Here is a 12814-nt window from a genome sequence, read left to right as displayed (position 1 = left end):
TGTTCCTGTAATGATTATGTAATGCCATCAGATAGATCTAAGTTGCATTTTTGGGGTATTCGATAATCCCTTTAGTGTTTACACTGTAGGCAATGGCTCAGCGCTACACTGTCAAGCCGTGCAGCTGGTATGGGTGTGAAAGAATGACATGGCATGAGAGGAAAGAATTGATCTATCATCTAATTACCAAGCTGCCTTTCCAGAGCATCCTAATTACAGAGCTGTAAGCAGCTGCATGGTGTTGCTACTCTGACTGAGCGGTCAGTTATAGGCATTGTCTTTGCTACTTCTATACTGTACTGAGTAGTGTAGACTCTTCAATGTGACCTCAAATATCAGCAAATGCATTTATAGCCATTATTTAGCCAATGTAGCAGTTTTTGCTACTTAGTAATCAGAGTGTTGTGTGATGATGGTTACCTTTTTTTTTCTTTCACAACTGTCTGGTCTGTTTGTCATAGTCATAGGATTTTTGTAAATTCAAAAGAAATGAGAAATATGAATTTAATAACTGTGAAAATGCATTTCTCTTTATAAGTAGCACATAAAAGATTAACACTTAAGTTTGATTGCTATTTCATGGCAGACACATAGCAGAGTAATGGTTTAGCAGAATCAACCAAATGAGATTACAATAGTAACACACAACAAGCGTAGATGAGTTTCCACTGCTTTTTCAACCAAATAACTGTTTGTTTGTTTTCGGTACAGGTACTCAGTCATTTGAAGTTTAAAATATCGGCTTAGGCAATGCTATACACCACCCTGAGGAGGAGTCACTGAGGCAGTGTTTTGTCCATGTGCGGGGACAGCTGACAAAGAGTGCCACTTCTCAGGGATGCTCCCCAGAGGACACCTCAGTGGACAGGATGAACCCTACAAATCAGAGCTACTCCCACCGTCGCCCAAGAGGCGAGAGCTGCAGGAGAAGAGATCACAGAGCCCCAAAGTGGGGCGAAGCCTGGGCAGGAAGCTGCAGAAGTGCCTTCAGGGACCAGAGGACAACTCCCTTCATGACCTGTCGTCAGTGGAAACTATCTGCACCAAAGCTGACCACAGCAGTTTGGCTTACCAGGATGGCATTGGGGTTGTGGAGGATACTCTACCCAGGCTTATTGAAAAGATCAGAAACATAGAAGAGAAAAAGGAGAGGGAGGATGCGGAGCCAGAGGAAGGCTCTAGTAACATTGTGGAACATATTTTTAAAGAGCTGAAAGGCATCAACAAGATCCAGGAGGAAATTTCTGACCTGAGGCAGTATCTAACATCTGTGCGAGGCTCGGTGGATGAAGTATCTTGTTGTGTCGATGCGGTGCTCAGTGAGCTCTACTGTGGGGCTTCAGCTGCACCCCATCCTAGTCCTGTTTCAAAAACACCACACATCAGGCGAGGAAGCCTGGGTAGACAGAACGCCATCACATCTCTTCAAGGGAGAGACACCAGTCCAATGTTGGATCGCAACGATTGTGGAAAAAATTCAGGACATACGCCATCTCACAGATCACCTAAACAGTGGCACATTGACAGAGTCACCCTCCAATCAGACCAGCAAACCGACCAACAGAACTCAAAGCAGAGTTCAAACATGCGCATGCTAGGCCCTACAAAACCTTTCCCCTGCTACTTGGACCTTCATCGTGGCCATGACTACCAAAGCGACTGTTCTTTGTCATCGTGCCACAGTTCCAATTGTCAAGGAGCAAGCCTACTCTCTGGTGACACAGAATATGACAGGTGGCCTTCCAGTGATATGCAGCACAGCGTTAGTGGGGAAGGAGGTTGGAGTGAGGAGGACATCTGCTCGAACAGTGGAGAAGAGCTAGAGAATTGTCTCGGTGTTTGGAACAGGTGCACCACAGAGGAGACACAAAGCAGCACACCGGGTCATTCTTCACACACCAGCTCTGAGCATCTCTCATTGCTGTTTGGACACCATTACAACTCTCCTTCGAGTTCTTCCAGTATGCTTGACTGGAGGCCCCCCAGACTACCAACTGAAGAAGAAAACCTGGAGTGTGACTGTTCTGCAAACTGTCCGTACTCCCGTAGTTCTGGTTACCACACCATGGATGCCTGTGCAAATGAACTGGATAATGAGCCCTCCAGGAGTCTGAGTTGCTCCACTGTGCTGTTGACGGACTGTGATGATGGTTACCTGGAGCCACATTCACTGTGCGATGACTGTCCATCGTCCGGTGACACTCTTGATCTGGGGTCTGCTGACAGCTTGGACAGGGAGTGGACCGATCACAGCATCTCCAGGGATGAAGCAGAAGAATCTTTGTCACAAGAATCTTCTGAAATAGTTCCTGATGGTGCAGCCAGTACCCCCAATGTAGGTTTCGACATAACAACTTTTAGCAAGGCTGTACTCACTTTCAGGTCAGCTTTGAAAGGTGCTATGAAAAAGTTGGAAGGATCCAACCCTGAAAGTGTTAAAGATGATGGTGGATCAGAAGCACCTCCATCCCTGGTCAGAGAACCCAGTGTGCCCAAGGAGGAGGAGGGTGTTTCAGATAACACAGAGGGAGATGTCGGTCTGACAGAGAATCCCACTCAATTTGTCTCTCCAAAGGAGCAGAGTGAGGCTTCAGTCTCCGTGGATTGTGGTGAGACACATGAGGACAATTCATGCTCCCTTCAAGCATCCCCCCATGAAGCAATCCCCTCTCCCTGCATCCTGACTGAATCTCACTCTGTAGGGATTTCCCAGGACGAAGGACAATGTCCAACATATGGGGAACTGTCCACCCTTGACTTAACACCAGACAGTTGTCCAGCAAGGCAGGACGAGACTCCGCTGGGCTCAGGGCTCAGTACAGATGAGGTGCGGTTAAGTCCAATTATTGAAAACCACGTTCTTGACGAGGAAAATCAAGGAAAGTCTACGGATGCTAGTCATAAAGAGCGTATAGCTAATTTCCAGCGCATTCTGAGGGAAAAGCGGCAAACCCGTCATAGACTATCCAAATCTGCTCAGGGGTCTCAGGGGTCCCAGGGGTCCCATGGGTCCCATGGCTCTCAAGGGTCTCAGGGATCGCAATCTCAAGACGAGTTTATCCCAGGTATATTCTATACTTCAATCGCTGGCAAGCCCAGTAATAACCGCAAAAACATACATCTTAAAGCATGTAATGATCCGATGAAATGTACTTGTATAGCGTTGTTATTAAATGTTTGTGTCATTATAAATGTATCTGTTATAAACATTCGTACTTTCTAATCCTACTGTGATTTTCTTTTTTTTTGCAGAATGTGGGGGAGAAGATAATCAGGTTACTCATATAAAATTAGCTATTTAAGTTACTGTTGTTTTGCTGTTGATTTTGGTCGTTGTGGGATAATTGTGTATTTTATTTTTTTCCATTGCTTGTCTTTGTCAAAGAGAGTGCTTGTGTGCACTCCAAAGCTTAATACACAACATGCAAATTATACAGGTTACCATAGGGTTGATTTCGAATTTCATCCTGCTATTCTGGAAAGGATATTTGTCCCATCACTTTAGTTTTTCTTTTTATTATGGTTTCATTTATGTTGTAGCTTTAGAGTACAAATCCCCATTTCTGTTTCTGGTGCTAGCGTTAGCGCAGCTGCTTCCCCAGAAGTTTATCAAACGATATCAGAAACTCTGAGAGTTAACCCCAAAGGGATCTCCACAGATACACAGATGAAAGACTTTTCCTTTGAGGGAAAAGTAAATGAACTTATGTACATGTGTAGTCCCCCCAGTCTTAATGTTGGTGGTTTTATGAAATCCTTGCAAGTGATTTATCTGCTTCTATCTGGGGTGTCTGTTAAAGCAATCCACGGGCAAACCAATTTTACTTGCCCCACTTACTTACCCTGTAAAATTGAACTAATTCTGTGGTATTTTGTCTCCATAATGTTGGTCCACCATTGCATTTTACGTAACATCTTTTACAATTAAAGAGTTCAGCCACATTTGTTTGATCTTGTGTTGTAAAGGCATCATCACTTTTTCTTTTTTTTTTACTTTACATGTTCTGTAACACCAACAAGGTCAAACTCAGCCAAATACAACTTTCCATTATTCCAACTTCCCTCTTCTCATGCTCTACTGTGCAATATAATGCAAACACTTTTTTAGGTCGTCAGCCTAAATTCTCACATTTTAATTCTTGTAGGTCCGAGATGAAGAACCCAATGCCAGACAAGCCTGGGTCAAACCAGGGTAAGTCATGTATACAATACTATATATCATTTGGTTTGCTTAACGGTTATCATAAGTATTATTTTTGGGAAAATGTAATTGGTAATATGTAGCACAACATTAACTTTTTGATACCATAGTGACTATAATCATTTGACCATTGTGATGACATTGGAAATGTCCTGCTGTGCTATTGTATGTGGGAACTTTTTATTCACTTTTATTCTATCATTGTCGGTGCATAGTGGCGGATCTGGTCTGTATGGGATTGACAGCATGCCAGACCTGCGTAAAAAGAAGCCCATCCCATTGGTCAGCGACGTGGTCAGTACTAACTTGTCATTCATTATTAATACCGTACGTCATATGTCATCTTGTTTTGTTTTTGTTCTTTGTTTGTTGAGTGCACGTCTTTCTATTTGTGCGACCACCACAGAAGTCGCAGTTCTCATTTTGGAGACAAATATGAAATCAGCCTGCTAATTTCTCTCTCCCTCCTCTCTTAAACCCAAAACTATTCCCCACAACTCTCTTGAATGCATTCACTCTCCTTGGTCAGGCTATGGTAAGTTAATAGAACCCAGTTGCCACTCCCTTTTCTCCTGAAGCTCAAAATATCAAGTAGGACAAATAAAACAGTAGTTCCCTCGAACACGTATGTCTACAGCATGTTGATCTCTTTGATCGCAAACCTCTTGTTTAATACAAATGAAAGCATTTGCATGCATCTTGGTCACGGGTAGCTTTTTCTTCCTACTTGATATTATCATTGCAAAATGTCATCAACAAATCATTCCCCCACCTTTTGGTTTGTATTAACACTTAACATGAAAATGTGTGGCTGATGGTCTTGGTATTGTTTGATACGCTAACATTTTAGTAATCTCCTCTTCACTAGTCTCTTAATTAAAACTAACTACTACTAGTACTACTACTACTACTCACATGGGTCTTCTGATCATCTGGTAAGAATTCCATCAGTGGGACAAAATAATAACCCTACTCACCACCCTCACAACTACCCTAGCCACCTTTTTAACCATACTGACCTTCATTGCTATTGTCATATTTTGAGCTGTGCTTGGTTGTGGGTTGTGTATGCGTTTGATGAATACTAACTTGGCTGAAATTTCCTGTGTCACGCGTTGTTCAGTCTCTCGTCCAAGCCAGGAAGGCGGGGATCTCATCTGCCATGGCCGCACGGTCCTCAATCAAGGATGAGGAGCTGGTGAGTATAATAACGCATTACACTTTTAGTTCCACCCAAGAAAAAAATAGTATGATTCAGGCCTCTTATGTTCTTCTAATTCCATGCAGTTAAGGGTGCTATCACAGCTGTAGTTGGGTTCATTTGGTCCACACCAAAGGTGAAAATGATACATTGTTTTTCAATTCACACAAAGCATATTACTATGGGATAGCTGTCACGTGCTTTTCAATAGAGTTAATGAACTGTTCAAACGAACCGTACTTACCGGGGGCAACCGGACCAGAGTTTTTAGTTAGATGTGAAAACTCCCTAAAAGAAAGTGTCCCCCTTCTGTAGAAAAACCACGTGTACAAGAAGACCCTGCAGGCTCTCATCTACCCCATATCCTGCACTACACCACATAACTTCGAGGTGTGGACCGCCACGACGCCCACATACTGCTACGAGTGCGAGGGGCTGCTGTGGGGAATAGCCCGCCAAGGCATGCGTTGCTCCGAGTGCGGGGTCAAGTGCCACGAGAAGTGCCAAGAGCTGCTGAACGCCGACTGCCTACAGCGTCAGTACTGCCCAGAAAACAATTAAACGTCACATGCGCTACTACAGGTAGTAGTTTTGAATGGATTTTAATCTGTATACGTTTTTTTGTTAAATGCATAGGTGCTGCGGAGAAGAGCTCTAAGCATGGAGCTGAAGACCGAACTCAGAATATCATCATGGCCATGAAGGACAGGATGAAGATCAGGGAAAGGAACAAGCCAGAAATCTTTGAACTCATCAGGGAGGTGTTCATCATCAGCAAAGCCATCCACGCGCAGCAGATGAAGACCATCAAGCAGAGCGTTCTAGACGGCACTTCAAAGTGGTCAGCCAAGATCACCATCACAGGTGAGATTCGATGAAATCCACCACAACTTAGAAAGTGAAATCCTCAGCAGCAGTCACATGTGCTTCTTGTTAATACCAACGGATGTTCCTCATGTCTTTGTTCCTCTTTCGTCGCGCTAGTTGTTTGCGCCCAAGGGCTTCAGGCAAAGGACAAGACGGGATCCAGCGATCCATACGTCACCGTTCAGGTGGGCAAGACCAAGAAGAGAACCAAGACCATTTATGGCAACCTCAACCCTGTCTGGGAGGAGAAGTTCCACTTGTAAGTCACATTTCTACACACATTGTACAACCCTTTCTTGTGCAAGTGACTTTCTGGTGCGAGTGCTATATAACAGGTCAAAGTCTGAAGTTTGAACTCTGAAAAAGTTGATGCTTGCCCTTCATAAACACTCGAGCAACTCTATTGTTTTCTATGAAATTGTACCCTATTCTTTAGTTTATCTATGTGTTTATTTCTTCCGCTAGCGAGTGCCACAATTCCTCGGACCGAATTAAAGTGCGCGTGTGGGACGAGGACGATGACATCAAGTCGAGGGTGAAGCAGCGTCTGAAGAGGGAGTCCGATGATTTCCTGGGCCAGAGCATTATTGAAGTGCGAACGCTGAGCGGAGAAATGGACGTCTGGTACAACCTGGGTCAGTACGCTGTCTAGTCGTGGACTCACAGTAAGACGTATACTGTTGGTACAACCTAACACTTGATAGAACTAGGCGATAACTCAATCACAAACCTAGAAACTCACTCAGAGCAGTGCAAGTAGAATAACGTCCTACAATCCCAACCTTCATCGCTTCATATTGTTCAAAACTTTCAAAATCATAACAATTAGTTTTGTTTGAAATTACAACTAAATCTATCTACAACAGTTTACACTGTGTGTGTTTAGGAAGTAACGGTGCACACTCACACCATTATGCCAGCAGAGTTACAGAAGTCTATAGCTTTGTTTTACCTGCTACTGTTGGAAGAAGACTGAACATGACACATCGCAACTTATTTTGTCCAATATTTTACATTGGAGATTTTTGCAAAAAAAAAAAAAAAAAAATTTTTTATGATTATTCCGACACCACATTGAATGCAGCAAAGATCTTACAACATTAATGAAATTAATGAAAGTGGAACATAATGCGCGTAAAAAACTAACCGATAAACCGATCCAAAAACAAAACCTCCTTGATGGAGGTAACAAATGTTAGCAGATGTTTTTTCTTATTGGAACTGAGATTGAAGGGGTTGCCTTTCGGTTGGTTTTGGTAGACTGCTGCCATCCCCTCTTCCAGCTACTGAGTCTTAGTGGTATGGAAAACCAGATCGTCACCGCACCGGCCTGCTTTCACCCCTGGCTGCATCTTCTTCCTCATTTACCATGTCTGCTTCGATTAGTTCCACTTCCTCTTAACGAAGGATTGATCTACTTCCGAAGAAGCGTGCATTCTTTTCACAAGTGTGCGTTTCCAGAAAGTCCAGTCAGATGTTTGTTTCAACCTCATTAGCCACGTCTCCTTTGCCTGCAGGTAGCTTCTTTTTTTTTTTACACAGGCATTGAGTGGCCCCAAGGCTCAAATAAACCTTGTTTCGTGAAAATCCCCAGCTCTATTCCACCAGGTTTAAAGATGAGCCCTGAGGCAATATAAAAGTACACAGGAGCTGATTTTATCGGTCCCTTGTGCTACAGGTTGGACCCCCCCCCCCACCCCGGATAGAATCTCTTCCTAATCTTTTCCTTTTTCTCACGCAGACAAACACACTTGTCTTTGGACCCCCCCCCCCCCCCTCTTACATGATGTCATGTTGCTTTGATTGATTGCTATCCGTTAAAAGCACTCCATCCTCCCACCCACGTTTTATGTGAGAGTGAGGCGTTCACTGTCTTGTTTCCACTTGATTAAAAGTGCTGGAAATGGCACTGAATACGAATGTGCCTAATAAATCTGCCGTTATTTCTTGTCAAACCGGGGAGACATGAAGTGCTCGATTTTAATATCCCTCTGATGATCACATCAACAAAACATTCCCAGTGTTAGGAGCCGTTAGCAAAATGAATGATGATCAGTCGCGTAATGTGCGCTTTGCCATTTCTATCTTCTTCCGTACAATCTCCCCCCTCCTACCGATGTGTGATTATCAAGAAGCAGCACTCCAGCAGTTCTCCCCCCCCCCCCCCCCACGACACGTACAAATTACCCTCAATGATGCGCCTGTCAGGGCAAATAGCAGGGGTGAAGTGTCTTTCTGCGATCAGGAGCACACCCACACACCCCTCTGCCATTGTCTCCCTCACTATCAGCCAGAAGACTTCTATTAGCGTCACCGGCTCTGTGCTGCCGTCAAACCCCTCCCCCTGCTGTAATAGAGCTGCCACAGTAATAGTCTGTAATTAGCGTTATGTTAACAAGGCAGGCTCCCGCGGGCCTCTCATGTCACAGATTGGTACTGGGTGTTATGAGTCGTATCTGCATGACGCGTCTTTATGTTTGAATTACAGAGAAGAGGACGGACAAGTCGGCCGTGTCGGGGGCCATTCGCCTCCAGATCAACGTGGAGATCAAGGGCGAGGAGAAAGTGGCTCCGTATCATGTGCAGTACACCTGCTTGCACGAGGTATTTGACTCTCACATCGCCGCAGGGTTGTGGCAATGACCTAAACACTCGGCCCCTGTGTCAGTAAAGCAACAGCCATCTGTGATGTGGACGGCTAGAATTACATGTAATCAGAATCTGGATCAGTGATTTAAGACGGGATTAAAATCATAAAAATACGCTTGGAACAGTTACATAATCCCACTTTTACCCTGGAATTTTGCATAGGTTTTACTACCTCACATATCCTGTTTAAGAACCCCTGAGCATAAACCTCCACATTCTATATCGTATTTTGTTCAGATTTACAAAAGTCATTCAAATGATCCAGTGTCTCTGTCTGTCGCAGAACCTGTTCCACCACTCGACCGACATGCTCGGCCAAGGCGCGGTGAGAATCCCGGAGGCCCGTGGGGACGACGCCTGGAAAGTGTACTACGACGACGTGGCCCAGGAAATAGTGGACGAGTTCGCCATGCGCTACGGGATCGAGTCGATCTACCAGGCCATGACGTGAGTTGGCGAGTCTCTCTAGCTGTCTGTGTGTTTGTCCCTCCTATTTCCCGTCGGCCTCCAAGTGAAAGAAAATCAATTACAAATGTGCTGAGGATGGATTTGTCTCCATGAAATGTCACGCTCCGTGCAGATGCCTGTTAGCCGGGGCCCATTATTCACAGAAATCACACTCCAATGGGGCCGCGCCCTTCAGCCAGCTAAGCTGACGTGCAGATGAAACGAGCGCTCCTAACAAGACCCCCGAGGGGACACAGGGTTCCACCGAACAAAGGGGGGGCGCAGCTCCTCGCGGCGTCCCTCCCACATATGCTTTGACAAAAAATGCAGACGAAATGTCTTTGTGAAGAGTGACAGGAGGAAAAGGACGGCCTGTCGCCCGGGTCTTTATCAAGCTGTCTCTGTGCTCCCCTGTCTCTCCAGGCACTTTGCCTGTCTGTCGTCTAAGTACATGTGTCCCGGGGTTCCCGCCGTGATGAGCACACTGCTGGCCAACATCAACGCCTTCTACGCCCACACGACCGCCTCCACCAATGTGTCCGCCTCCGACCGCTTTGCTGCTTCCAATTTTGGGGTTTGTATTATTGTAGCATCACACACACACACACACACACACACAGGCAATAAGTATGTCTTGTCTCTGTGTTTCTGTCTCTCTGTCTTTTTCCTTCCACTTCCTGTTCTCACTGTTTTCTTTTATTCACCACACAGAAAGAACGCTTTGTCAAGCTTTTAGACCAGCTACACAACTCCCTGCGCATCGACCTCTCAACCTACAGGGTAAGATTGGGATTGCATTCAATAAATATCACCGCCATTAATGACTGGTATTGTTTCTCAAAAGTCATATTGTTGCTCTGACGTTTAAATATATCGTTATCCATGTCGATAATATCGGATTTATTTTCACTCGATATGCAAAGTACCTCTGCGGTCTCTTGTTTTCATGAATTTTGGGGATAAATTACCCCATTTCACCGTAGGTTATTGTGTCTGCTTGTGTAAAGTTAAGCAAACGCTTACATGGGAAAAATCTAATGTTTTATTCTACATTTTGTTACTCACATTTAAATTTGTCATCATTTCATATCACTTAATGTCCGTCTGCATATACAATCCTATTTACAGTTAATAAACAGCAGTGGGGATGGCCTGCTGTACACCTGTAATAATTCTTAATTCTATTCAATTGTATTTAAGTGAATGTGTCTCCTCTGTAGAACCACTTTCCTGCCAGCAACAAGGATCGCCTGCAGGATTTGAAATCCACTGTGGACCTTCTAACCAGCATCACCTTCTTCAGGATGAAGGTAGCTAACAGCGTTTCATGTAGATTCATTTTTTTCTTTTTCTACTGTAGGATCTCAGCAAATGTTTATCAAATGATTTTTAAATGGAACACTTTGCCATAGCTCATTTAGATGAGCTAGGAATTAGTGTGTGTTAGAGTGTCAATAATCATTTTTGCAGTCATTCACCGCCAGTGTTGCTATCTCCCGTCTGGTGGTCAGGTCCAGGAGCTGCAGTCTCCGCCGAGAGCCAGCCAGGTGGTGAGGGACTGCGTCAAGGCCTGCCTCAACTCTACGTACGACTACATCTTCAACAACTGCCACGAGCTGTACAGCAGACAGTACCAACCCGTCGACGCGGTAAGTCGCCGACCAGCCGCCCGGCTGTGTGTCGGTAAGTGAAAGCGGCGCGAGGCTAGATCTCTCTCTGACCCGTGTTGTGCTGTCACCCAGAACAAGGAGGACCTCCCTTTGGAGGAGCAGGGTCCGAGCACCAAGAACTTGGACTTCTGGCCAAAACTCATCATGCTCATCGTCTCCATCATCGAAGAGGACAGGAACTCCTACACGTCTGTGCTCAACCAGTAAGTATTGGGCTCACACCCCCTCTTATCTTTTACTGCTTTTATTTGAAATTGCAGGAAAAACACTGAAAAGTCTGAATACATCTTGAGTTTTCCTGGTATCCAGTTTTTTTAAGATTTCTTTTAAGGCTCAGTTCCAAATGTTCACAACACTTAATCATTGTCAAATTTTCAGGTTCCCCCAAGAGCTGAACGTAGGGAAGGTGTCAGCGGAGGTCATGTGGACATTGTTCGCTCAAGACATGAAGTATGCTATGGAAGGTAAGTCAGATATCCATCAGCCCACTCATGACCACTTGTTGTGTTGAATCGACCCAAATCTTTCTTTATTTTCGGCACCTTAAACCTCTTCCTGTCCCGAACACACCCACCACACGCTGCAGAGCTCAGTTCATCTCTGTCCTCCTTGTGTCAGACCCGTACGATGCGTGAAGGCGGTTTTGTGGGTCCGGTCGGGTTCGGGTGGCTCCTTATCGCATTTTTTTGTTTGTTGCCGCAGGAGGATTGGCAACTTGTATTTTTGCTTGAAATTCCCATCCTTACAATGCTGCCTTCTTGATCATTCAACCTGTGTTAAAAATCTTCATTTTGTTTTAATCTTAATTTTAATTCATCTTAAAATGTGAAATAGGTTGCTCGACTAGCTTTACGGAAATATTCAATTTGATGAAAAAGGACATTTGACACGGGACAAGGACTAAATGGAGAAAAAGCTGACAAAATTAAGAGAGAAAACATTTGGACTAAAAGTTGACTAAGATGTAATGACTTTTCATCGACTAAAACTATGAAGGATATAATTGACTAAAATCTGACTACAAGTAATAAGCATCTTTGTCTTAAATCTGAAATAGACACGGTGACTCACTAATTGAAATATGATAGTACTTATAGTATACTTATTATTCGGCTGTGTTGAATTGTGGTGGTAAATGGACTTGTACTTGTACCGCACTTTTCTAGTCTTCCGACCACTCAAAGCCCTTTAACACTACATTCTACATTCACATGTCACACCTATTCATGCACTGGTTGCACAGCCTTCGGGGGTCAAGTGTCTTGCCCAAGGACACGTCGACATGGACTCGCAAAGTCTGGGATCGAATCGCCGATCCTCTGATTGAAGGACGACCCGCTCTACTGCTGATTCAGGCGTTATTTTTTATTGGGAAAACATTGGGGGGTTGGAGGGAAAGAACAAGTCGAAGAGAAGAGAAGCTCTGATAAAGCTGGAAATGAGAAGAAGACCGGTTCCTGGGTAGAAACAGTGAAAGAGGGAATTAATAAGCGAGCAGCGTGTGAAAGCTGCTTATGTCTCCCAGGAGCCTCTCTGTGATTTCTCTCTGCTCCACTGTACTGTTCAGCACCATCGGCCCCCAGAGGCTTTGATCCCAGCCCCCGTCCTCGGGAGGAGACCCTCGCTGTTAAATATCTCTTTCACATACCACAGCACCAAAGTGGCGGTCCCTTCATTTCCAATCCGCATGAATATAAAAAGAGACGGAATGAGTCCTGAGAGATTTTGCTGAAGAAGCACTACCAAGGAATACTTCAAATTTAAGAGCAGAAGTAGTTT

At 44.5% G+C, this 12814-nt stretch overlaps 2 protein-coding genes across 2 annotated transcripts in view; both read left to right on the top strand.

Annotated features, from left to right (window-relative positions):
- Positions 1-12814, top strand: part of unc13bb (unc-13 homolog Bb (C. elegans)) — a gene marked incomplete at both ends in the record, with an annotated part of 56389 nt that overhangs the window by 31868 nt on the left and 11707 nt on the right. Inside the window, 15 exons of the mRNA XM_079179264.1 lie at positions 4146-4192; positions 4417-4495; positions 5325-5399; positions 5718-5937; positions 6039-6266; positions 6387-6528; positions 6735-6904; positions 8758-8873; positions 9202-9365; positions 9789-9939; positions 10077-10145; positions 10586-10675; positions 10877-11014; positions 11108-11238; positions 11414-11499. Coding sequence (XP_079035390.1) covers positions 4146-4192; positions 4417-4495; positions 5325-5399; positions 5718-5937; positions 6039-6266; positions 6387-6528; positions 6735-6904; positions 8758-8873; positions 9202-9365; positions 9789-9939; positions 10077-10145; positions 10586-10675; positions 10877-11014; positions 11108-11238; positions 11414-11499 — 1906 coding nt within the window. The remainder of the gene's footprint in view (positions 1-4145; positions 4193-4416; positions 4496-5324; positions 5400-5717; positions 5938-6038; positions 6267-6386; positions 6529-6734; positions 6905-8757; positions 8874-9201; positions 9366-9788; positions 9940-10076; positions 10146-10585; positions 10676-10876; positions 11015-11107; positions 11239-11413; positions 11500-12814) is intronic.
- LOC306710319 (uncharacterized protein) lies at positions 839-3632 on the top strand (the record flags this gene model as incomplete). Its single annotated transcript, XM_079178781.1, has 2 exons — positions 839-3065; positions 3580-3632. 2 exons carry the CDS (start codon positions 839-841, stop codon positions 3630-3632), a joined length of 2280 nt encoding a protein of 759 aa, XP_079034907.1.

Source organism: Pholis gunnellus, assembly GCF_910591455.1.
Source record: "Pholis gunnellus genome assembly, chromosome: 18".
NCBI lineage: Eukaryota > Metazoa > Chordata > Actinopteri > Perciformes > Pholidae > Pholis > Pholis gunnellus.
The sequence above is the reverse complement of the archived record's forward strand: the minus strand, read 5'-3'. Positions and strand labels throughout refer to the sequence as shown.